The sequence below is a fragment of the Mirounga angustirostris genome, unplaced genomic scaffold (genome assembly GCF_029215605.1).
Source record: "Mirounga angustirostris isolate CCGP_5_RB_7025 unplaced genomic scaffold, mMirAng1.0.hap1 SCAF_4, whole genome shotgun sequence".
NCBI classification, from domain to species: domain Eukaryota; kingdom Metazoa; phylum Chordata; class Mammalia; order Carnivora; family Phocidae; genus Mirounga; species Mirounga angustirostris.
Window position 1 is genome coordinate 155,736,752 of NW_026991712.1, and position 24,710 is coordinate 155,761,461.

The following is a 24,710-nucleotide window of genomic DNA, read 5'->3' on the forward strand; positions in this document are numbered from 1 at the left end:
TACCACCTAATAATGACTTGATGAACTACAGAAACCCACCTAGAGGAACTCAGCGTTCTTAAAATGAAAATTTCTTCCCTAAAAGGTGTGTATTACCATTCCATGTAAGTCTCTATGAGAAACTAAACTTCCCTCTTAGAGCCAGCGGTTCCTGTGAGCTGGGTATTTGATATTCATTAAATGTAATTTTAGTTTAATTGGAGTTTAATCCCCCCCCAACGCTTAAAAAAAAGAAGTTCCCCAGCAAGCCTGAGCTGCTGCTCTCTGTAGGGGTAGCCAGGGGCACATTGGGCATGGTGATTTCCAGCTGGGTCCAGGTCTGTGGATAGGGGCCTCCTGCCTCAGGTCCCCGAGGCAGTCTGTCCTGGTCGGTATTCGAGGGATATTTTCACTTCAAAACAAAACAAAGCAAAGCAACAAGCTTGTTTGAACCTAGGCCTGACCTGGGTGAGCATAGGCCTGAGTCAGAAATTCTCTAGACCAGCTTCCTTTATTAGGCCTTTCCGTCTGAGTTTCCCAATCAGTTAAAGGTGTCTATTTCTTGGGGTGCCTGGGGCTCAGTCGTTAAGCGTCTGCCTTCGGCTCAGGTCATGATCCTAGGGTCCTGGGATCGAGCCCCACGTCTGGCTCCCTGCTTAACGGAGAGCCTGCTTCTCCCCCTCCCTCTGCCTGCCACTCTGCCTACTGGTGCTCTCTCTCTCTCTGTCAAATAAATAAAATCTTAAAAAAAAAAAAGAGGTGTCTATTTCTTGCTTGCCTAGTTGGTATTGAGGACCCAGGTATTCACGGTAAAGGGTGGATGCCTGTGGGGTTCCCCCGGCTCTTCTCTGGTGTTAGATGGGGAAATGCTAGACATTGAGACCCAGACTTGAACCCAAGTGTTGCTGTCCTATGTGAGCATTCCTCAAGGTCTACAGGAACTTCTGTGAAGCTGGGAGGTGAATTTACTTTAGATCATAATTTGTAGGGATTTACTGAGCCTATTGAATACAAGACACATAAAATCTTTTTTTTTTTTTTTTTTTCCTTTTCAAAGTGAAAGCTGAAATGGGTATGAAACACACCCTGTGGTCAGCATGTAGATGTGTTTCCTCTCTCGGGGCAGGATGTTGTGGAGAAAGTTCACCTTATGTCCTGGGACTTCATTCCCAAGGCTTCTGACAGGTTCTGAGCCAAAAGTATTGCAGGCCAGAGTCTTTTATGGTTAGAAGGAGAAAGGATCCAGTCTGGCTTTGAGACCCTGCACCCTGCAGTTCCACCTATTGGCTATTTCTCTTTCCTTTCAGCTCACCGGGATTATTCAAGCCATGGTGGATGGTCAGCCGAGCCTGCAGCAAGTGCTGGAGGTAGGTTGAGTGACCTTTAATTCCTGACCTCTGACCCTTTCCCGCTGCCTTTCTCTCCCTCCCCTCCTGAGAATGTAGCCGTGTAATTTGACTATGATTATGGCTTGATTAGAATAACATTTGCTGTCACATCGGTGACATGCTGTTGAGAGTATTGAACCATTGATCTGTCATCTCCAGCTGTTCCCGTCAGGGTTACTGGCAAGATGTCCAGTGCTGCCCCGAGTTCCACACAGGGCCCTCGCCCCCTCCTGGCCGCCGGCCCTGGGCCAGACAGCGTGGGCAGCCGGTGCTGGATGGGTCGGGGAAGAGGGGAGCCCAGCGTGGGACCGCAGGACTAGCCCTGGGGACTGAAGGTGTTTTTGTTTAGCTTTAGTGTTGGCTGCCTGTGGCATGTGAGCGCTTCATTAACTCACCCAGAACTCCCCATTGATGGCTTTTGTTTGCTGTCGGCTCCTCCAGGAGGGGCGCTGGGCCCGCCTGCCCCACTGCAGCCTGCCGCTGGATGCATTGTGCCTGTCAGGGGTGCAGAGGCTGCGCTGGGTAATGATTCCGAATCAGAATAATTACGACAATTGCCTATGTGAGGGAAATCAAATGAAAGGCTTTAGAACCCTTGGCGGAGACCACACTTCTAGGATGTTCTCCTCCGGGAGCTGGAAAAGGTTAAGACTCTGCTTCTTGTGCTCCAGCCTGAGGGAATAAGGAAGGGCCGGGCTTGGCCTCAGCTTGTCTCCCACCCCTTCTGGCCTGGGGGTTTTCACGGAGGGAGAAGGTCCCTTTCCCCCTCCCTCCTCTCTAGGGGGAGGGGAGAAGAGAAAAAGCCTGTGGATCCCAGTAGATGCTTTATTATCTTTAAGACCAGTAAACCTAAAGCTCAGCCCCTATCAAAGCACAGGAGGAAGCAGAGTAGGGGGTGGGGGGGATAGCAGGGCACATCTAGGTAGTCAGCCTAGAGGAAGTTGGGTGGTAGCAGGGAGAGGGAGGAAGATCTCTTTATTTAGCCAAGAGGCCCTGTCCCATGGGAGAGAGAAATGCAGACCGAATTCCTGGGCTCCTCAGGATGGAGTCAGGTTTAGGCTCACCCAGTGGCAGGTATGCTCCCTGTCCCTGGGAGTGTACAAGCCTAGGTTCTCTGACTGGTCAAGCTCTGGGTCGGGTCAGTGTTAGGGTACCTACAGTAGGTTGGGAGATGAGAAGGTGAGTTCTGAGGTGTCTCCCAGCCCCACTGACCCTCTTTTTTTGAGGGGAGATTCACTCCTATGATTGAGGGGACCCCTCAGCATCAACTGCTCCCTGTAAGACCAGACTCAAAGAGAAAGTGGGGACCGACCCGTTCTTTCCTCTGTCCCAGCCAGGGCCTGCCCCCTGAGGGAGGCCAGACTGCAGGCAGCTAGCTATTCCCAGGAATGTCTCTGGCCAGGATCTGAGGAGGAAGATGTCTGCTGTAGGCCAGCACTGAACCAGAGCTATTGAGATTATGGGATTTTTTTTTTCCCTCAGTTGTGCTGGTTGACAGGGAGCGATGGTCTTCAGGAGGCTTCCTCTTGCTAACCTCAGGCCAGCCTGGAGCAGAATGCTCAGGGGATTCTGAGTCTTATCCACAAAGCTACTTTCTGATACTTGAGCATACTTTGTGGGTGAAGAGGGAAGATTGCTGGCATCAGCCTGAATAGGGAGTCTCTGGCAAGGAGACCAGAATGGGCTCTACTTTGTCTCATTAGCCCTGAGTTGGTCATATAGCTAAAAAGCTGACTTCTTGTCCTAACCAAGGCCCTGAGCAGGTGGCCAACTAGGTGTTTGCCTGACTCATTTAGTCCAGGTAGGACTCATGCTAGATCTTCAGTAGCTGGGAGGGCCAGCCCAGCTGATTGGGGACTGTCTTGGTGATTCCTCTCTTTTTTTTTTTTTTTAATTTTTTATTGTTATGTTAATCACCACACATTACATCATTAGTTTTTGATGTAGTATTCCATGATTCATTGTTTGTGCATAACACCCAGTGCTCCATGCAGAACGTGCCCTCTTTAATACCATCACCAGGCTAACCCATCCTCCCACCCCCCTCCCTTGGTGATTCCTCTAACTCTTTATCCATTTAAGCGGAGAAGGGAAGGAAAAGGACAGAGAAAGACAGTGATACCACAGGACAAATGTAGTATCACTTCTCTGGACAGGCTTAAAGTAGAAGGTTCTCACTAAATACCTGTTGTATGAGTGAATGGCCTAGGTCCTAAGCTTCCAAGGACCCCTGTGAGTATTAAGTGCTTCTCATGGGAAGGTCCTGCTGGGCATTGGCTCCTGACAATCCTGTCTTGCTCTCTTTTCCAAGATGGGGCGCTTACCTTGCAGGGATTTAAGGCCAGTGAGCTGGGGCAGGGTTAGATGAGATAGGGAGCCCTAGGTTTGCCTTATTCCTTTTCTTATATAGAGTCTTGGGAAAGGATACATGAATGTGAGTTGTGCATGTCCTTCTGTGCAACTGGGCCATAGTGGCTGGGGAGACAAGCCATTCCGCAGTGGAAGGTCCTGAATTTAGCTTGCTAGGGAGACTCTTGGGCTGAGGGGGATTCTCCGGTGTGCAGACTGTGAAGAGGGTCTGCACAGTCTGGCTTAAGGAGCAGCTCTGACCTCCTGAGAGGTAGGACTGCTCTAGCCATGGAATGACCTAGAATCCTTGGCCCTACTCAAAGACTGCTATGGTATGGACCAGGCCTCCAGGATCTCTGAGATGTCCCAGGGAGCTAGCCTACACCTGCTAGGAGTAATCTTACTTCATGATTTCAGTGAGCTCTCCATTACCTGCTGGAGTCTTCACAGCCTGGCCCGCCTAATCCCCAGCGTCATTTCCTGTCCCTCCTTTCTACACTGGACATCGGTCACACTATCCCCTACTCATGTTTCAGTCAATCAGCAGGTATCTATTGAGAAGACACTGCTGAGTTAGGGATTTAGATAGTGAATAAAACAAATAAAAGTCCCTGCCTTCATGGTGCTTACAGTCTGGTGGGGGAGGCAGACATTGAGCATATAATTGCTTCTCAAATACAAAATGATCGTGCCTCTGCCTCTGCCTGGGATATCCTTTACTCTGCTCCACCCTTTTGGGAAACCCAACCACCAAGTCCCCTAGTTCGGTTGGCATCTTCCTGAAGCCTTCCTTTCTGACTCCTTTCTCTGTAAAAGGTAGAGCTAGTCATTTCCTCCTCTTGGTCCTATAGCATTCTGGTCACTTCTCCAGGGCTGCATCTATTATATTGTATTATGATGATCTGCCTTTCTCGCCTTCTCAGCCTACTGTCTATTTTGTGGTAGGCACTTAATACATTATTACATTTAATTCTCAAAACAACCCTGTAAGGTTAGTCATCCTACCTCGTTTTATAGACGAAGGAAACTGAAGCTCAGAGAGGTTAAATGACTTTTAAATGACTTCCTATCAGTGACACAGCCAGGATATGGAAGAGCCAAGGTTAGAACCCAGATGTGTTTGACTTTCAATCCTGCATTTCTGGCTACTTTGCGACGTAGCCTTTAAAAGCTAATCCTTCTGTGTGAGTGGCGTGGTGGTCATCTGCTGTACTCTCACTCCATACCTGGGATCTTCTGAAAAATAGGCAATGCTTCAGGAATGCTTTCTGATAATTCTCCCATTATATACTGATTTTAGTATTTGTACTTCCAATGTGAGTGCAAATAATAAGCCTGATCAAAGGGATGAAGGGAAAGAAATACTTAAAGTATGTTTAGGAGCAGTTTTTGTCCCTGTCTAGGAATTGAGCTCAGCCTTCAAAAGAGTCCACTGAATTTGAATTTGAGTCCTCAACCAGGAGAGGAGAAACATAAAATCTGGGCCAGTTTATGAGCTTTCAGTGACTGAAGCAGGCAGTGCCACCCCAGGGATCAAGGTGGGGTTCTGTCCCAGCAAGGAAGCTTTTTCTGCTAGACTCACAGTGAAAATTAACTTCACCGTCATTTGGGGAATAACCAAATTCATAAATTTGGTTAATAAACCTTTGGTGGGAGGGTGAAATGAATAAGGGAATGAATGAACCTGTGGATTGAAGTTCCTGCTTGGGGCCTCCTTCCAGCCTGTTCTCATGGCCCAGGGCATCCTGTGTCTGTGCTAGGCTTTGCTTTTGAGGACCGACTTACCAGGATGTGTCCTTATCCCGTCTGGGGTGGGCTGCCAGGCAGTGGGGCAGTGGGGCAGTGGAGGGGCTCCCTTCCCCACTCATTCGGGTTTGTGGATCTTCCTGCAGGGATCATCCTCCCGGTGACCCCATAGCCCTGAGCCAAGGCTGAGAGCCCAGAGCGGAGCCATGGCTGGATAAGATTACAGTTTTCTCCTGCTCTGATTACAAGCAGCTTATCTGTGTTTCACTGGTGTGGCTCTTCACAGACTTGGGAAGAAAAAAAAAGAAAGGAAAATCTCATCTGTTCTTGTGTACTTTTCAGAGGGTCGATGAGTGGATGGCGAAAGAAGGCCTCTTAGATCCAAACGTCAAGTCAATTTTTGTCACTTGTGGAGACTGGGACTTGAAAGTCATGTGAGTATGAGAAGCACTGCTTTGCTGGCAGGGCTTGGAAGCTATGGGACCAGGTGTCGCCTTTTGCAGGCTTACACGTCCAAGCCTACAGGGCAGCTGAGTCAGGGAGTCCCTGGATCTTTGGGGCTGCCAAGGTGAAAAGAGGACTGGGAACCCTGCCTTCTGCCTCTGGAGCTGGGAGTAGACCTGTCAAGGACCCTACCGGGACGACTGTTGTCAGGGCCTTCCTGCCTTTGCCAGGTCCCACTGCTCAGGACAGTCCTTCCAGTTGTGGGGCTGCATGTTATTGCCCTGGAAGGAAGGAGTTAAAAGAAGATCCTTTTTTTTTTTTTTTAATAAGAAATATATAGTGTTTACTACCCTTAATGCTTTAGAAATAGTAATTCATTTAATAAACCTTGGTACTTTTATTCCTGTTTTATAGATAAGGGAATTAAGGCACAGAGAGGTTAAGTAACTTGCCTAAGACACACAGAGCCAGGATTCAAACCCAGACAACCTGGCTCCAGGGTCCTGTCTCTTAACCATTCTGCTGTGCTCCCCTTTTATCTGGGGTACAAGGCCCTGATGATTGAATTGCAGGCCCAGCGGTGGGATGAGAGAGGGCTGCTTCTAGGGAGCTGTCCAATTCCCCAGCCTCCTTTGTCCCCACTGCTTTTTCTCCTTTGTCCCCTGGTCCTTCCCTGGTTATGGAAGACAGAACTGGTTCCTTTGCTAGGTTGACACTTTTGCCTCTTGTCTATCCTCATGGATACCTGGCTTCAGACAGCCCCCAGGGAGCTAAAATGGGGTGGAGGTTGTGGGGGCACTGTTTGCTGAGGATTGATAGAATCGATATCTCTGTGTTCTTTGTGACCGAAGGCAGCTGCAGGCATTCTGTGTGTGTGTGCATGCGCACGTGCGTGCGTGTACGCTTTTGTGCATAGGTGGGGTGTTGGTCGGGGGTGAGGAATAGTGGCTCCGGAGTGACATTTCCTACCAAATTAGGCATTATCTTCTCACCAAGGTCCTTTTTTATGCCTTTTGGATGCTGGGTATTGAGGTGAAGTTACGCACTCAGGTGGATGTCAAGCCTGCTACTGGATACCAGCTCCCTAGGTGAGACAGGAGGAACAAGTCCAGATCACAGAAGCACCCACACATCCCTCAGGTCATTTACACACACTGACTGCATACTCTAGGTTGCGCACAGGACTCCCAGAGCTCCAGAGGATCTCCGTGTTCCCAGATGACACTCATGTGTCAGAGAAATTACAGAGGCTGGATCTGGAAGCAGATATGAATCAGGGGAGGGTTCCACAGAGAAGGTGAGGAGGAGGAAGGCTGTTGCTCTTATTTATGACATCCTGGGCAGCTCCGAGTACTTGAAGCAGAGAAGGGATTGAGGTGGAGGTACGTAGCATAAGAGAAGCTGTTTGGGGTTCAGGCTGATACCCAGTGTCTGTGGCTCATGTGGCCCAGTCCAGAGGCCCAGTGTCTCCAGATAGCCTCCCAGGACTCCCACTCTTCCAAGTGGATTTCACTCTGGTGTGTTCATATCCCAGACACCCACATTTCAGAATCTCCTGTGTTAACTAGGGATGGCACGTACATATGTGTGTATACGAAAACTTCCCTGTGCGTCTGTGTGGGGACTCTCTGGCCAGGCCTCCTAAGTTGGTTTCTCCATGAGACAAAGAGGGAATTTCAGAGGGTGTTGTCTTTGGGTCTGGCCCATTCTGGCCTATAGCACCAGTTCGGCCCACTGAGCCTGGGACAGATTTTGGTGACTCAGGAGGCTGCTTTGCATCTTCATAAGAACCGATGTAATCAAGAAGAGGGATTGGGTCTATATCCAGACATATAGAAAAAAAAAAAATTTTTTTTTTAAAGATTTATTTTAGAGAGAGAGAGAGAGAGACAGCATGAGCTGGGGGGGGGGGTGCAAAGGGAGAGGGAGAGAGAGAATCTCAAGCAGACTCCACACTGAACTTGGAGCCTGAGATGGGGCTCCATCCCAGGACCCTGAGATCATGACCCGAGGCAAAACCAAGAGTCGGACGCTTAACCAGTTGGCACCACCCAGGCCCCTTGAAACCAAATTTTAATGAGCATGTACCATATTTCATTCAGTCCTCCTAATTATCTTCCCTGGTAGAAGGTGATAGCTCCCTTTTATAGATGGAAAAAACAAAACAAAACAGAATTTGAAACTGAGACCCAAATTGGTAGACTCCTAGCTAGACAGACATGAATTCTAAGACCATGTTGCTTCTAAAAGAGATAGGTTGGGCAGACTTCGGTAAGCTGGTTTGTGTTTGCATTGAAAAGACCAGTGAAGCTCTGAAAGAGAATATGCAGGAGGGAAGCAGATGTCAGGTAGCAGGGGCTGGGGGGAGGAGAGCTTTGTGGCTGCCTTTTAGAAGCAGGACTCCGCATAACTGCTGGGAAGGCTCTTAATTAAATGTGTAACAAAATAAAAACAGCCAGAGAGGAAACCTAAGTAGTGCTTCGTGACAGTGCACAGCTTATCGGTGTTCCTGGAACCTCTCGTCAGATGGCTCTCATCAGAGCCATCACCTTTTTATGCACCTGGTAAAGGCTGCTGAGGAGCCTGACAAGGGTGGTGTTAAATTGACATCCGCAACTTGTTAGTATGGGGCTTACTTCTTATTTTGACATCCATTTTCAGATTAACTAAGTCTCAGGAATTCAGCAAATATTTTCATTTCCCACTCTAGTTTCCCAGAGCCACGGCTCCTTCTCGTTGCTGCCCTTCCCCTCTCTCCCAACACCCACCCCCAACCAGCTTCCCATCACTTTTGTTGGAAAGGGCCTGATTAGTGAGGCACTGAGAAATGGGAACTGAAGTGGCAGCAGAAATCCCACTGGAGAAAAGAAATCTGCTCCGGTCCCGACAGAATCATTTTGTGTCCATCTTTTGTCAAAGCCAGATGAGTTGATACTCTGTGGCCTTGGATGTTGTAGTCACAGATTCTGCCGAGGTGGGTTTTAATTTAGTGGGCACAGATTTAATTTTCCTTCTCAACTTGTTTAAGAAATGTCACTTTTATGGCTTTGGCCCTTGGTCAGCTTGCGTCCCCTACCTGACCTACCTCCCCTACCTGCCTTACCTCGTGGTTCTTGAAGCTCTTCATGGCGTTTAGGGTTCTTTCTCCAATTCTCTGTCTTCTCTGCCTACCCAGGCAGGGAATGTCTCTATAGAGGGGTTCCATCTTTGACATGGCAGCAGAGATCCTGCTGGAGAAAAGCAGTCTGCTTATCTGCCAGCTGAACCCCAAGCTTTCACATCCAACTGCCTATTTCTGTGTCTCCATCTGGATGCCACAGGCCCCTTAAAGCTCAGGTGTCCTCTTTCTCCCAACACCTGGTCCTCCAGCTTGCTCTCACGTTGTGACTGGAACCACTGTCTGGTAGTTCTGTCAGAAACCTGAGAACCATCCTTGATTGCTTTTCTCTAGCCACAACCAATTAATTGCCAAATCTTGTTGATTCTTCCTGCCAGAGGTTTCTCAAAGTCTTTGCCTTCTTACCATCCCTGCTACAGCTGCCCTAGTTCAAGTCACCAGGTGCTTTTTTTTTTTTTTTTTTAAGATTTATTTATTTGAGAGAGGAAGCCAGAGTGCAAGCGGAGGGAGGGGCAGAGGGAGAAGGAGAGAATCTCAAACAGACTCTCTGCTGAGCCCGGGCCTGACACGGGGCTCTATCCCATGACCCTGAGATCACAACCTGAGCCGAAATCAAGAGTTGGGTGCTCAACCAACTGAGCCACCCGGGCACCCCTCAGGTCACCATATTCTTCTTGGATTACAGAAGTCTTCTAAGTCGTCTCTCTGACTCCAGTTTTACCCCCATGACATTCTCCTAACTATAGCAAATTAAGTCACATGCCTACGAAACACTTTCAAGGCTTCCTCTTGCCCTCAAGGCAAAGTCATGCTGTTTAATGAGGCCTCAAGGCTCTTGCTTCTCGAACCTCATCTTTCAGTACTCCCCCCCCCCCCGCCAACCCCAGCTGGATGCTCTAGCTGGCCATTTCCTCATGATCCTTCTTAATGTCAATTTCTAGGTGCCTTCCTGTGTTTCTGGAGCACATGTACTTATTTATACATGAAATTGTATTGTGTCTGCCTCTACTTATCTGTACCTTTCACTAGATTGTGGGCACCATTATAATCTTGGACAATGTTTGGTATGTAGTAGTTGTTCAATAAATGTTTGTTTAATAAATGACAGCTCAGTAATGGAGTGAGCCTGTGGAATCTGTACTCAGGAAGAACGACAGAGGATCGATGGAAGGTATATTCCGGGAGAATGGAACAGAAGAGGAAATCTTGGGCCTTCCTGCATCAACCTGAGTGTGAGGGGTTGGAGAACTATGCTGCTAATGCCAGGAAGCTCCTGGATTTTCTCACTGCCAGCACGGGGTATTGGGTCCTCCCTCCATGGTGGGTACTGTGTGAGATGGCCCACAGGCCTGGGCTGTGGAGGAGTTTGGTCCTAGGAGCTGGCTGAAGGGCTCTCTGAGAGATTGTGCCTTCTAAGACTGAGGGCTGGGATTGCTCTGGAGACATTTATATCAGATAATAAAGATAGCCAGCATGTATCGAGCACTTATTACATACCAGGAGTCTTGCTGTGCTATTTACACATTATCTCACTTAATTCTTTATTTTTTTATTTTTTTATTTTTTTAATTTATTTTTTTTATTTTTTTTGAAGATTTTATTTATTTTTTTGAGAGAGAGAGAATGAGAGAGAGCACATGAGAGGGGGGAGGGTCAGAGGGAGAAGCAGACTCCCTGCCGAGCAGGGAGCCCGATGCGGGACTCGATCCAGGGACTCCAGGATCATGACCTGAGCCGAAGGCAGTCGCTTAACCAACTGAGCCACCCAGGCGCCCCTATCTCACTTAATTCTATCACAGTCCTGAGAATTAAATTCTTTTTATAACTTTTTTTTTTTTTTTAAATAAATGATGAGGAAATTAGAGTCCAGAGGGGTAAGTAATTTGTCAAGGGCACACAACCAGTTTGTGACAGGGATTTGAACCTAGACATTCTGGCCCTAGAACCCGTGTGTTTAACCACTATGCCATCTGCCCATCTGCTTCTGCCCTTCATGGCCAATGGCTTTGTGATATGGTGGGAATTCCCTTCCCTCTTGCCTTGGTTTGCACTGAGTGGCAGATGTTCTCTGACACCCTAGGCTGCTGGTACCCGGTCTGGTGTTGGTGGAGGTCTGGACTGTTAGGTTTATTTTGATATGGGGGCATGGTTGGCCAGGAGGTGTGGTGAGGGATGATTTGGGGCTGTCTGAGAGCCTCCTTGATGAGCTACAAATGAATGAGTCCTCAGATCTGTTTTAAGGAAACCACTGCCAGCATCATTTTGGATACCTGTCTCCTGTAGTATGTTTGGAAGCATGTGGGGGGCTCTCATCATATCACTAAGCTCATGAAAACCTTGCCCCTTGCCCATGGGTGGGCCAGTTGGTCCCAGCTCTGAGCTGCATCACCTCTGATTAGCAGTCTGCTGGGGGAAGGGGCTTGAGTAAGAACTCCCTGGCAGTCCTGACTGGTCTCATTTCCAGATACTTTTATCTGTCACTGCAAGTGCTTGGGCTCCCCTCCTGAACTAATTAAGTTTGCATGTGTTTAGACACATTGCCAAATAGGGCTTAGCAAAGCGGAACTGAGCTACATCTCTTTCCGAGTAGGGAAGGAAGGGAAAATGAATGCTCTTCCACGAGGGCCAGGGAGAAGCGTGGATGACACGGAGTGGGTGTGTGTACAGATGATAGGCAGTCTGCCCTGGCCTTCCTAGGGACGCTGCAAGCTGGCAGAGCAGTCTTCTGATTGGCTGGCAGGGGCAGGTGAGGGCCCACTCTCCAGCTCTCTTAGTGAATTGGGCCTTTTTTTTTTAAATTTTATTTATTGGGGCGCCTGGGTGGCTCAGTCGTTAAGCGTCTGCCTTCAGCTCAGGTCATGATCCCAGGGTCCTGGGATCGAGCCCTGCATCGGGCACCCTGCTCGGCCGGAAGCCTGCTTTTCCCTCTCCCACTCCCCCTGCTTGTGTTCTGTCTCTCGTTGTGTCTCTCTCTGTCAACAAAATCTTTTAAGATTTTGACAGAGAGAGTGAGCATGAGCAGGGGGAGGGGGAGAAGCAGGCTCCCCGCTAAGCAAGGAGCCCAATGCGGGACTTGATCCCAGGACTCTGGGATCAGACCCGAGCCAAAGGCAGACACTTAACGACTGAGCCACCCAGGTGCCCCTGAATTGGGCATTCTAAGAGGGCTAAGAGTGCGTAGAGGATAGGATCTGATGTGTGATTTTTATCCCAAGCACAAGCAACACTGAATGTCAAATTCAGTGGGATTTACAGGGGGAATTTGTAGGGCTGTGTGCTGTTTGCTGCCAACCTGAACCTACCCAGCCCCCAGGTTTAAAACCACCTGTGTGAATAGCAGCGTGCAGGGTAGCCTTCTTTCTAAGTCTCTGAAAAGTATGCTGGAAATGTGGATACCTTTTGCCCAGAAGACCCCAGGTCCCCCTGCTCAGTCTTGTGATCCCTATGAGATGGCTTCAGAGGGAGGTGGAGAGGAGTAGTATTGTACAGAATCTCCCTACCGTAGAGGCTCACTATGGTGAGGTGATAGCCGACAGCATGTTTTTGTGTCAGACCAATGCCTGTCTTTTCCCTAGTGCTGGGTGGCCTGAGGTCTGAGATGCCCTGTGGCATAATGTTCTTGGATCCTGCCCAGACAGCAGATAAGGGGGCATTACTATGTTGTGCACTCCTCCTCTGAAGTAGGGAGGGAGGGTGGGTATTTCCTACACAAAGTAGTTAGGAAAGCCAGCCACCAGCCGCCAGCCATGGGCAGTCCTATAGCTCGGAGGCCAGTGTGTCAGCTTCCTGGCCATGAAGAGGCTCTCAGTGGGCAAGACTGGCTCAGAGTCAGGCCAGGCTCCCAGTGCATATTGAGTGTGTGTGGAGGGTGGGGAGGGGGTTCTGGAGGTTGTAAAGGAATTCTGGGCCTTCGAGCTGTAGCCTAAGCCCAGAGAGAACAAGAACCAGACCTTCTGCCCTCCCTTCAGCTTCCCTAGAGCCCTCTCGTCAGCAGAGGTGCATCGGGTTAGCCCCAAGAAGGCAGCTTGAGTTGATGGGGTCATGTTTCAGCTGCAGCTAATCCAAGTCACTCGATATAAATCTCTCCCCGCTGCCTCTCCCCTCCCTCCCATCCCCAACCCACAGACAGGGAAATGAATCCTGGCCCTCGCCCTGAATACATCATGGCAGGCCTGCCTCTAATGAGAGAGGGCCATTCATTGTAGGGTGAAGCTCCCTGCAGAGCCTGGGATGCCATTAATTAAGGAAGAGCCACCTGAAGCCAGTCGTGCGGTGCGGCCTGCCACGCTCAGATGGAGTGGCGGTGGGGTAGCCTCGTTAGCCTGACAGCTCCTTGGGCCGAGAGTTCTTGGGCTCTGAGGAGCGAGGGGTGCCCCGCCTCCCCGCAAGAGCTTGCAGGCCTCTGGGGCCAGCCTACTCACAGACACATGAGAGTTCCCTCTGGCACATGTCTTGGTGCCTAGTACTAGCAGTAAAGGCGCTCCTGAGTGTGGGCTTAGTGGGATTATCCCATTTCCTATGGGCAGGCCCTAGGGCAGGAGCAGGTTTCTGTGGAGTCCACGGGGACTCCTAGGTCCCTGCCTGAGCCCCCTTTCCGTTCTTCTCCATGTGGTCCTGGAGCTGCAGGTCAACAGGCAGCTCAGCCTGTGTCCTTAACTCAGAGCCTGGGAGTTTGGGGCAGTTGGTCTGCTCTGGAAGGACTTTGGACCTGGAGGGGCACTGGGGAGAAGCTCTGTTGTCTGATCAGTAAGTTCAGCCCCTCCTTGGCAAGCAGAGCCTCTGGTGATCTACTTTCTGGGCACTTTTAGGCTGAGTGGTGGGACTCTAATGTTGGCCTCATCTCCTCATCCACTAGGAAGGTGAAAGAAGGTTTAAAGCACTCTAGTGATTTTTTTTGGAACCCCTGAAATGGAAGTTCTGCTTATTTAAAATCCTGATAAAAGATAAAGACATTTGTGTCGTAGCTGATAAGGCTTTGAGATGTGTGTGGTGGTGGGAGCCTCATGCGTTAGCCTGCTACAGAGCTGCTGACTGGATGGCCCTTTACTGCTTCACTGGGCCTGAGGCAAGTGCTGCTGCCTAAGTACTGGCCCCCAGAGTTATACTCCCCTTGACCATCTGTGAGGGTCTTATCACCTCCTCCTTGCTGGCAGCAGGGGCTGTAGGCCTTGAGACCTTTGCACAGCCCAGAGTTGGGGTAGCTCAGCCAGTGTCTGCCCGGCTTGTCAGGAAGAAATTGGTCCTGTGGCTCTTTGAGACTGTCTCTGGAAGTCTGGTTCTATGCTTTGTGGCAGTATCTGCCAGTCTGACAGGCTGCATCAGAGAGCCTCAGAACCAGCTGGGGCCATGGCTTGACCGTATATTCCATCTCTGCTTCCCCACAGCTCACCTGGGACGGCATAGAGGCTGTTACTACCTCCTAGGCCTGGCACTCGGGCTGCACTTCTTTGTGTTTTGAATATTTCTGGACCTTCCCAGGCCTTGGCCATTTGTTTGGGCTCCTCTGTCCTCTGGCAACTAGAGAGTGAAGGCTGGAGGGCTTGTCCCCTGAACGCCCAAGGAGAAGGAGACACTGTTGCTCCTGGAAAATGTTTTACTTTGGGTGAGATATGTCTGTGTTTTTTTTTTTTTTAAAAAACTCTGTGTGACTCTTGAGACCTAACCCTTTTTTTTTCTATTATTTTTAGAAATCTTGATATGAAATAGGCACAGTAGGGTACATAAAGCATACAGACGTGAAATGTACAGCTCCATATGTTTTTATGCAAGTACGTACCTGTGCAGCCACCACCCAGATCGAGATAAAAAACCTTTTCCATCGTCCTAGAAATCCTCTTGTGCCCCTTCTCAGTCAGTAATGCTCCCCGTCTGTCAGGTAACGACTGTTCTGACTTCTTTTACTTTTGGTTCGTTTTGCCTGTTCTTGACTTCCAATAAGTAGAATCATACAAAACGTACCCTTCTATGTCTGACTTCCTTTGCTCAACATAACATATGAGAGAGTCTTCCATGGTTGTTGTATATATTAGTAGTTCAGCCTTTTCATTGCCATATAGTGTTCCATTGTATTTCTATGTATTCTATGTATTCTTTTGTTGGACTATATAGCTTCTTTAGCCCTTTGGTACATGGTTGTCAAATGAGCATGTGAATGTTCAGTCTGGTATGAGAATCTCCCGAGGCCTATCAGCTTGCCCAAATTTCCCTCATACTTTAAAACCTAACCCCAGTCCTTTGGATATGTGGCCTCCCTATCTCTTCTGGAATCTGCGCTGGCTTCTCTATTCTCTGAGGGAGAGGCTGGCCCCAGGCCTGTGGAAGTGGCCTTTGAGCCATACTGACCCATTTAGTTATTCTTTCAGCAGATGATTAAATACCCACTCTGTCTCACACTATGCTAGGTATTGAGGATATAGCAGTGAGCAAAGAGAGAAAACTTCTAAAACATTCTGCCTTCATAGAGTTTACGTTCCAGTGCATGCAGCCAGCACTGCCCTCTGCCCTTTGGACCCTGGTGCCAGAAGAATCTTGGTTTTGCCTAGGCTCCTCTATCCTGTGGGGTTCCGTGGGAGCTGGGGGGCAATGGCCCTTGCCACCTTGACAAGGCCTCTGTAGGGCCTGTGGGCTTTCGTCTCCCTCTCCTGCTACTGCTGCTTGGCAGGGAAGGGGTTTCTCAGTATTGGTGCTTCCCTTCCACTGTCCAGGAGTCTGATTCCCTCCGTGAGAGGAGAGAATTAATCTCCCAACTTTCCATGCCTGTGAGGTGAGTGACCTCTGTTTTGTCAGCGCTTGCCAATCTGTCCTCTAATGCCCAGCCAGGGTAATGGAGACATTACTCTGTGCTAAAGCAAACCACCAGTTCTCCTTGTGTGGATACCGGACCGATCCAAGCACTGGGAACGACGGGGCAGTCTGTGGGGATCTCTTCACAGGTGTCCAGGCGTCTGGAGACTACAGGGGCATTGACACCGGAGCAGCTTTGGTCCTGAACTGTGGTTGGCATATTCAAGGAGGGAAGATGCCCTGCCATCATATTCTCTTTAACCACCATCCATGCCAGTGGGGCAGCTGCTTCAGTTTGGTCTGAAATAGGTTCCCTGTGTTGGGCTCCCGAGAGCCCCTGAGAGGCTACAAACACCCCAGTGAGGAAGAGGAGTCAGGAAGCAGGGGTCTTGGAAGATGAAGGCTCGGGAACTCGAGGAGGCAGCTGGTATAGTGGCCTGTGCCTGAATGATCTGTGGACTTTGGGGGCTTAGCTCAGTAGGGCTTGGGAAAGATGGCTGTGAGTGGGTGGGATAAATTTTCAGTGTCCCTGGCTAAAGGGTGACATACTCAGACTTGATAGTTCTGTAAAACTGTTTCTTCCAAAGCCTGCAAGGATGTTGGTTTGGGGAAGAAAGCCAGCCAGCCCAGAGAATCCCGGGAGCCTGACAGGCCTTTTTCTCTGCGATTCTTTCTTGCAGGCAGCCCGAGGCAGCCTGTCTCTTTGTTAACAGAGTGACAGCAGTGTGACACCATGGAAATAATTACTAACAAATCACGGTGCTGACTGCAAACAGCTCTCTGTCTTCAGAGGCATGTCAGGGTGCATTAGAGCAGGACTGGAGGAGCGGCACATGTGGGGACCGAGGCGCAGCCCGCACTCAGACACTTTCCTCTTCTTCCCCCAGCCTGACCCCTTTCTGCTATGGCTGACTCTCCTGCTGGTGGCCTTTTCCTAGAGGTCAGCTGAGGAACCAGCTGGATGAATGACGTGTGGCTAGTCCCACTTCCTCTGGGCAGGTAGCTAGGGTTCCCATCTTTGTAAGGAACACCTGGGTAGTGGTGAGATCCAGGAGTTTTTCAATTATGAAGCCCCCAAGAGATGGAGGGATGCACCATTTCTGATTTACTCTACTAGTTAGGGCCAGCTTCACCTGCCAGTGGTCTTGGGGTGTAGCTGGACCCAAAATGTGGAGGAAGCCTTGCATCTCAATGTTGGCTCAGCTCCCTTCCCCACAGCCCTGGTTTCTTCAATTGCCATAGTCAATTTTTGGTAAGTCCATTCCCTCTTGGTTAGCAGAGTGATTGCTCTGACTGTCAGGGCTGTAAATAATGTTCCTGGTGTGTGTGGCTGGAGGCAGCCGTGTCGGGTGGGGAACAGAGTGGAAGGAGGAGCAGCACTCTGAGGGCTCCCTCGCTCTCCCCCCCACCTCATACAATATTTATCCAGGGATGGGAGTCAGATGCAGCGACCTCAGGGGTCACCCAGTTAAATAGCTTCTGAACCTCCCTGCATTCTAATTGCTGCAGTTGTCCTTTGCTCTGGAGACTTCTCCTCCCCATTGTCTGCTGAGGCACACACTAATGGCTCTCTTCCCTGGCCCTGCTGGGAGGCATATGGGGGGGGAGGGGGCGTTCGAGGGAGAGGGCTCATTGCTACCTTCCTTTCCCCGGGGATAAGGGAATCTAGGGCCTATTAACAAGTGGCTTTAGCTAGGAGGAGCACAGACCCCTGCCTCCCTCCTGCCCCTTCCCCAGAGCTGGCTGGAGAAGGAGGCCAGGCAGTGGGTTTGGTTTATGGGGCCAAGGGGCTTCACCCATTTCCAGTGCTATAAGCAGAATTGTGGGACTAGTGACCCTTCTACAAGGTGGCAGACCCTTGAGTACTCAGCTGATGAGCATCATCTTGTGTTTCCAGGGATGGTCCCACATTCAGGGTTTGGAAACCTCTAATGAGTGATATTTCCGGTTGGAATGTCTGCATTTTGCCCAAAGTCTCTCTGGGTCCCCCAGAGGTCGGTTTGGGTGATTGATGATGGTAGCAGCTGTACCCCACTTGGTGATTTTAAGAGTGGCATATGCCGTGTGTCTTCACTAGGACCTCCTTCATGAATGTCATCCTCCACTGCAGCTCTTTTCTTTCAAGAAGTCTTTTGGAATTTACCCCTGAAGGTGCTGACCACCGTGTCTGCTGCAAGTGCTGGCGTTCCCAGCAGTAGCCCCGAGTCAGCCCCCCGAGTGAGCCCCCGCAGAGAGAAGTCCGGTGCTGGGGGCTGTCAGGAGCATAGGTGGTTGGGACGGCAAGCAGCATGAGCGAAACTGACTACAAGCTGGGTGAGGTGGAGGATGAGAACTTAGAAGATACAGAACAAACGCCACGAGAGCCCAGAGGTGCACAGTAGAGAGACTGAATGGGTAGTATTTTTTAGCAGGGAACTTTTTCTAAAAACCAAATATTAAAGAAATCCCAATATCACAAAGTATATAAAAGTTGAGCTGCTCTGGTTGAAGCTGGGGCAGGGCCCTGCCATTCTTCCTCCAGTTCACAAAGTAGCCTCATGTCCCTTCTAGAATCCTAGAACCCCACTGAGCACAGTTTAAAAACCACTAGCCTCTTCTAATGCCCACCTGGAAGTGTGACTCTGTGTAAGCCAAGTGCTTAACATGTTTTGAGGGAGTCAAGGGAGCTGGGATCAGGGCAGCGAGATCAGCCAGAGGGTGAGGGGAACAGCTCTGTCCTTGAGTGTATCGGAGCAGAGATCAGTCTACATCCCGGAACCTGACCGCTTGCAGCATGCCTCTCCATGGAGCCTCCAGAGGGCATTGTAGGCCACACAAAAGCAGCCCAGGCAAAGGGTCAAGATGGCCACAGGCCAGGTGGAGACTGTAGTGGGGGACAACTGAGATATCTTGGAAACAGCTCAGACTGCTAAGGAGCTCTTGATTTCCTTGGCCAAAAAGAATAGCTCATCAGCTGAGATACTGACCAAAGTGCCCTGGAAACCTCCTGTCACCTGCTTCCCCTCCTGCCTCTACCCTCCTCCCTGCCGCCTGCTGGGGCCTCTGCCATTCCATCTGGGAACGAGCTCTAGCCAGGACCTGGTGGCAGCCCTGACACTTCCCACAGTCACAACAGGTGTGGCACCGTGCCCTTTCCTTGGGGGAATTGGCCTTGGGGAGAGCCTGGAGAGACACTTGTCTTACTGTTTCACTGGAGAGGGGCTGGGGAGATAGAAGGTCTTTGACTTCCTGAACTATTTGTGGCACAGGGGAAGTGCATGTTATACTTAATGTACATCGTAAACACCACAGGGTGCTTGTGGCACTTGTGTGCTTCTTGTGGTCATTTTTGTGGGCTCCGTGTGGGAGAAATGGTAGGCAAGTGGGCCGGCAAGCAGTGGAGCAGGGAGGTGCCGTTCACCTATCAGTGCCTTTCGGAGGCTTTGAGCAACTGCTTGGCAATGGGGATTTGAAGTTGGTTTTCTAAGGGACGACCGGCAGCCTGGCCTATGGGGCGTCCCTCTGCTCTGCCTGTGTTCTGGTTTCTGTTTGGGAACTCTCCAGAGCAGCATGTCTGGGAACACTTCCAGCTGTGCCGCCAGACCCAGACGCAGGTGACGGCCTTTCGTCTGTACCATAGGGAAACCAAGAGGAAATTAAATGTCATTTGCCCCCTGCACAGCAGGTCGCTGCCAGATCAGACACTGCTGCTCAGAGCTGTGCGGAGGGTACCCGAGGGAAGGCTTTTGCCTGCAGCCATGCCCTCTGAGCTGTGGAGACTCCCAGGTGATGGCCTGGCTCACTCCCAGGGCTTTCTCTGCCAGGCCGGGTTCACCCTGGCCTGGAGCCCAGCCCTGTGCTACATGGCAGCTGTGGCCTATACCAGGCCAAAGGTGTGTGTGTACCAGTGGGAGGGAATGGAGGGGATGGGCAGGGCCTGGGAGTAGAGGACACACAGGAGGCCATGAGGTGATCAGCCCTTCCTCAGAGAAGCTGCATGGTGCTGTGGAAAGAGATGGGCCTTTAGAATTAAGAGACCTGGGTTCGAGTCCTGACTCCACTACTTACTAGTTGTAGGATCTTGGGAAAGTCACATTCCCACTCAACTCCACATCCTCATCTGTAAAACGGAGATTATGGTAAGCTCTGGCTCCTGCTACCTGTGGGGGAAGTACTTCCTATTGGGACTGGTGCCAGAGTTTCCTCCCCCTACCTCCCCTAGATCTGGAAGGGAGCCCCTGGAGTCCCTTGCCCATGGGCCTCCCTGTGAAGTAAGTTGGCTGAAGTGGGTGGGGAGGGGGGTAGACCATAAGTCTGGCCTGGAAGGCATAGCCGGTGATCTCCCCCCACCTGAGGCCTTTCCTTCCCGTCCTGGTCCTCTCAGTTAGGCAGCCCAAGGCCTTTACAAGATGAGCATGGGTCATGGTGGTCACCCTCCCAATTGCAGGGCTCAGCTGGCCCCCTCCAGCCTCACACTTGGCATTCTCCTTCTGTTGGGAGGACCTTAGGGCTTGTCCCCACCCCTCCCTTGCCTTGAAGTCCTAGCAGTGGGCTGTAGTTCTCGGCTCTGCAGTGACATTTCTTAACAGGGCTTTGGGAAAAGATGTTTTAATACTATGAGGTTCTCCCTAGAAAACTCCCCACCCCCACCTTCCCCTGCCCCCCCCCAATCTGAAGCATGGCTGCTGGTGGTGAAATTCATTAGTGTTCCCTGACAGGCAGTGGCGACAGAGGCGCTCGCTGTCTGCTTCCCGCTCCCTCGCTCTCATGCTCCTGCTTCACGCACACTGATATTTAAAGCTGATGGGCTGCTTATAGACTTCTTGTACCATGACAAGTTTGGGGAGGGGGTGGGGGAGGAAGAGACAGACAAGGAGCCAGCTGTCACGCTGGTATTTCAAACAGTACTCTCTCCTGACCCTTTGCAGGCTCCAGCAAGTGTATCATCTTTCTGAAGCCTGTGGTTGGAATTGTAACCTGCAGCTGTCCCAGAGGATGGGGGCAAGTGTGGGAGCAAAGTGGGCTGAGAAGTCGGCACTCTCCCAGGGCTGTGGGCAGGCGGAGAGGAATGAATGGAGGGACAGAGAGAGAGAGAGAGAGAGAGAGAGAGAGAGTGTGTTCTAACAGAGGGGACTGAAGCAGAGAGAGAGAGAGTGTGTTCTAACAGAGGGGACTGAAGCAGAGTGTTTGTAGGTGCTCCCCAGCAGTGCTCTCCCATCACCAGAAATAGGATGGCCCTTTCTGTCGTCTTTCCTGGAGTGATCATTATGTTTCATGCTGTGATTATCTTCTGGGTGGTCTTGGAAGCTCCCTGAGTCTAGGAATCAGGTTTGATTGGCATCTGCCCTTGAGGGTCCTGGGTCTCAGTGATACCCTTAAGTCTGTGGTAGCAGTTGAGGTAGAATGTTCTCCCATTTTGTGTCTAGACTGGGCCCTTGATTTTTGTTCCCTCCTATTTGTATGCTGATTCTTTAGATTTGGAGAATGAGTTCCAAGGTGCCTCCTTCATTCACAACTCCTCCTATCATCCCCAGGCTTCGGAATTCATTTTTTGCCATTGTTCAGTGGTTTTAGAATTTACCCCTTTCTGTGTCATCCCTAGCAAAGCTTCTCCAGTGTATTTTTCCTGAGTAAGGCGCTGTCTTAAGGCAGGTGGCCCGGAAGCCTCTCCAAAGGCTGTTGCAGGTTTGGTCACAGCTGACCTCCTTATGATGTAACTTGCTCAAGGACACGTGGGCACTTGACCAAGTTGTCTCTTAGTGCGGCAGAGCCGTATGCTGGGTGGAGGTTATATTGACGCTCCCTCCCCCGCGCCCCCCTCTAGCTCCGGGACTGCAGTGGGGGAGCCATTGAAGAATGGGCCTGACTCCTTTATTCTTGCCTCTTTTAGCCTTGGCATTGCCATCAGTGCTGCCATTTGGCTTCCTCAATTTCAGCACAACTCTGTGTGTGTGTGTGTGTGTGTGTGTGTCTTATCTGTTTGGGGGAGGCAGAGAAGGGTTACTGGATACCCCTCTAAAAGCACCTTGGACATGGGGTAGAGAGTGGAGCCAGAATGCTTCTTCTGTCTGTAGACTGCCCAGGATCATCTTTAATGTGATCATCTTCTACACACCGCCCCTCCTCCCCCGCCGGCTAACCCCCCATCCTTCACCCCACCCTGCACTTTATCCTGTAGGCTTCTAGGAGGGGTTGCTGGCATGGGGCCGCTGTCTTGGGCAGCACCTTTGTCTGCCTTCCTGACCTTGCTGATCCCTGCATGGTCTGGAAGCACTGAGAGCTCAGCCTGCCAGGGGTGGCCCAGGCCATGTCTTCTGCCGTGGTGCATCTCACAGGTGAGACGGAAACTAACCGGCTTTGATAAGTAGGAGGCTCCAGCATTAATTTTTTATACACCAGCGGTGGCCAAGTAAGTGAATTCAATTATGAATCTGCTTTCTGTCCACCCTCCTCCCCCCAATGTGGTGGTTCAGAGCAGAGACTAAGGAACCTGTTGAAATGAGAAACCCCTATTTCCTGGCTTGACCCCCTCACTAATTCGGGTTAAATTGCTACACTATTGCAGTGGTGACACATTGTGCCTGCCTCTGTTTGTACAAGAGGATGCGGTGGGGGAGGAAGGACCAATTTGCACCGAGATAAAGGTGTCGCAGCAGATAACTAACATTCCAGCCTTGTGCCCACTCTCATTGTAGCTCAATTTGCTCTGTGTGGAAGCCCAGCCTTCCCCTCTTTCTTCCTTCCCTCCCCTTGCTCATATTTTACCTCAATGCCACAGGGTAATGATGCCCTGCGTAGTGGGGGAGGAGATAGGCACCTCTGGCTGACAGCCCTTCCCGATAACCAAATTCCAGCCCATCCATCACTAGCTACTCTCCTCAACTTGAGGAAAAGTGATCGTGAAAGGTGGGCCGTTTATCACCCAGGGTCTGTTTATCTCCTCTGGTGGTGGTGGGGAACGGAAACAGGAGAGACAAAGAGCTGTGTCCCTAGCTAACTGCTGCCTCAGCTGGGATAGCCTGCCCATGCTGGATGCAGACTCGTCACGCCGGCCGTGAAGGCTCTGACTGGGTGCATCTCCCAGACTGGGATCCAGTGGGAATGGGATCTTTCCCGAGGCCTCGGAGACATGGCAGTTCTGAAACACAGGATAGTGACAACATTCCGTGGGCACGTTTGTATCAGAATGAGCAAGTGTAGAGACCCTACGTGGAAACAAGTCCCACTCCCCCTCATAGGTGTCCCTTTGGCAGGAGCATCCATCTGGCTGATTGGTTGGGTCTTTTGGCCTACTCCTTGCCCAGGCTGGGCCTTCTGGCCCTCCGTGGCACAACAGTGACTTGGGAGAAGGCTGAGCCTTTCTCCCTACTCTTTCCTTTGCTCCTTAATACTTCCCCATTTCTGCATATCAGATGGGACAAAATAGTTTGCCCTTGCGGGTGGGCAGTATGTGCCTCCTTGAGCTTTTGGACACCAGGACTGACAGCCTACATTACTTCAAGATCTGGGTCTCACGGCCTTCCCAGAGAGGCAGAAAGGGATCATATACGGCTCCAGATCTGGCTGGCCTCCTGCTCTTTAAGGGCTCAAGTCTGCTAAAAGTGAGAGTGTCCTGTATCTCCCTGATTTGGAGTTGCCCTTAAGACTTAGAGAGAATGAGAAAAGCACAGAAGGAATTGCATGCATAACCTTTCCCAGCGCTGGTGCCTGCGCTCCTCCTGGTCCTGGCTGTTGGTGTCTGCCAGTCTGTCTGTCAGACCTCCATGGATGCTGCTGGCCTCCTCAACTCAAGTCTAGCAGTTCTAGCAGAGCCCCCCAGATCTGCGTCACCTAATCTTCAAAGCTGAGCTCCTGTTCACAATGGCTTCATCCTGCCCCTACCCATTAGCGAGGGTGGTGTTCCCTTAATGAGCTAGTCCCCTGCCTTGGCTGGCGCCGAGCTGGTCACACCTGTTTGCCATCAGGGCTGTCTGGGCCCAGCCCCAGCACTGGGCTGCAGGTGGTGGGGCTGGATGAGGGGTGTGTGGGGAGGGCCGGGTTCCTTATGCTTTGTGCCCTACGCTTGTTGGAGGGGGCAGTTTCTTGTATCCCTCCTCCTCCCACACTGTTCTTTCTAAGTGGGGGAGGGCTCTCTCCTTTCTTTTTTGTTATTTGGAAGGAGTAATAAGGGAACTTGAGGAATACCCCATCTTTTCTAACTCCTGCCTGGAGTTAGAAGTAGTGAGGAGCTAGTCAGGCATCTTTGAGGAGGGTTTGATGTTCTATGCTGATGACCCTAGGGCCCAGTGTGATAGGAGCAGCGTCACATGGTAAACGCTGAAGGCGGAGTCCCTCTCCAGCCCTCGGCCCCCAGTATTTGGAAAGCGATTGTAATCCCTCAGTTTAGAGCCCACGCAAGACTGGGGGGCCCTTGCTTAAAGGGGGCCCCTTGCATTCATGAAGCTGAAGGAAGTTTTGATTTGGTTGAAAAAATCTCATTCCTTTTTATGGCCTGGACATAATTGGCTCTTTTCTATTGGCCATCAGTGATGTCATTCCGACCCTCATAAAGAAGGGGAAATCACACCTGTGGACTCGGTGCATAAAATTTCATTGGGCAGCAGTAATAAGCATGGCCAGATGATGTTTGGGCAGTTGAGGAGCTCTGTGCCCAGTGATTCCAGCTGCACGGAGACCTGGGCACCATAAACCTGCCTGCACGTTCATGCCCGCAGGCTAGTCCAGGGCCCACTGCCAGTGGCTCTTTTCCTGGGATCAGTATCTGGTAGGAACTCACGGCATTCAGACCCTTTGTGTCAGGGGGACTTTTGCCCTCTTCCTTTCCAAATTGGTGGAACCATGTACTCCCTGGTACTCATGGACCCTAGCCTTAGGCTCCTAAGAACCCTGGAGCCAGGTGAGACCTTGAGCAGTAACCACCATAC

The 24,710-nt window shown here is 50.7% G+C and overlaps 1 protein-coding gene across 11 annotated transcripts in view; it reads left to right on the forward strand.

The window, feature by feature from the left end:
- The window catches only part of ERI3 (ERI1 exoribonuclease family member 3), a 126,852-nt gene that overhangs the window by 38,577 nt on the left and 63,565 nt on the right, over positions 1-24,710 (forward strand). For all 11 annotated transcript variants that reach the window (XM_064589281.1, XM_064589285.1, XM_064589286.1 and 8 more), the window contains 2 exons: positions 1,287-1,346; positions 5,805-5,896. In XM_064589281.1, coding sequence (XP_064445351.1) covers positions 1,287-1,346; positions 5,805-5,896 — 152 coding nt within the window. The remainder of the gene's footprint in view (positions 1-1,286; positions 1,347-5,804; positions 5,897-24,710) is intronic.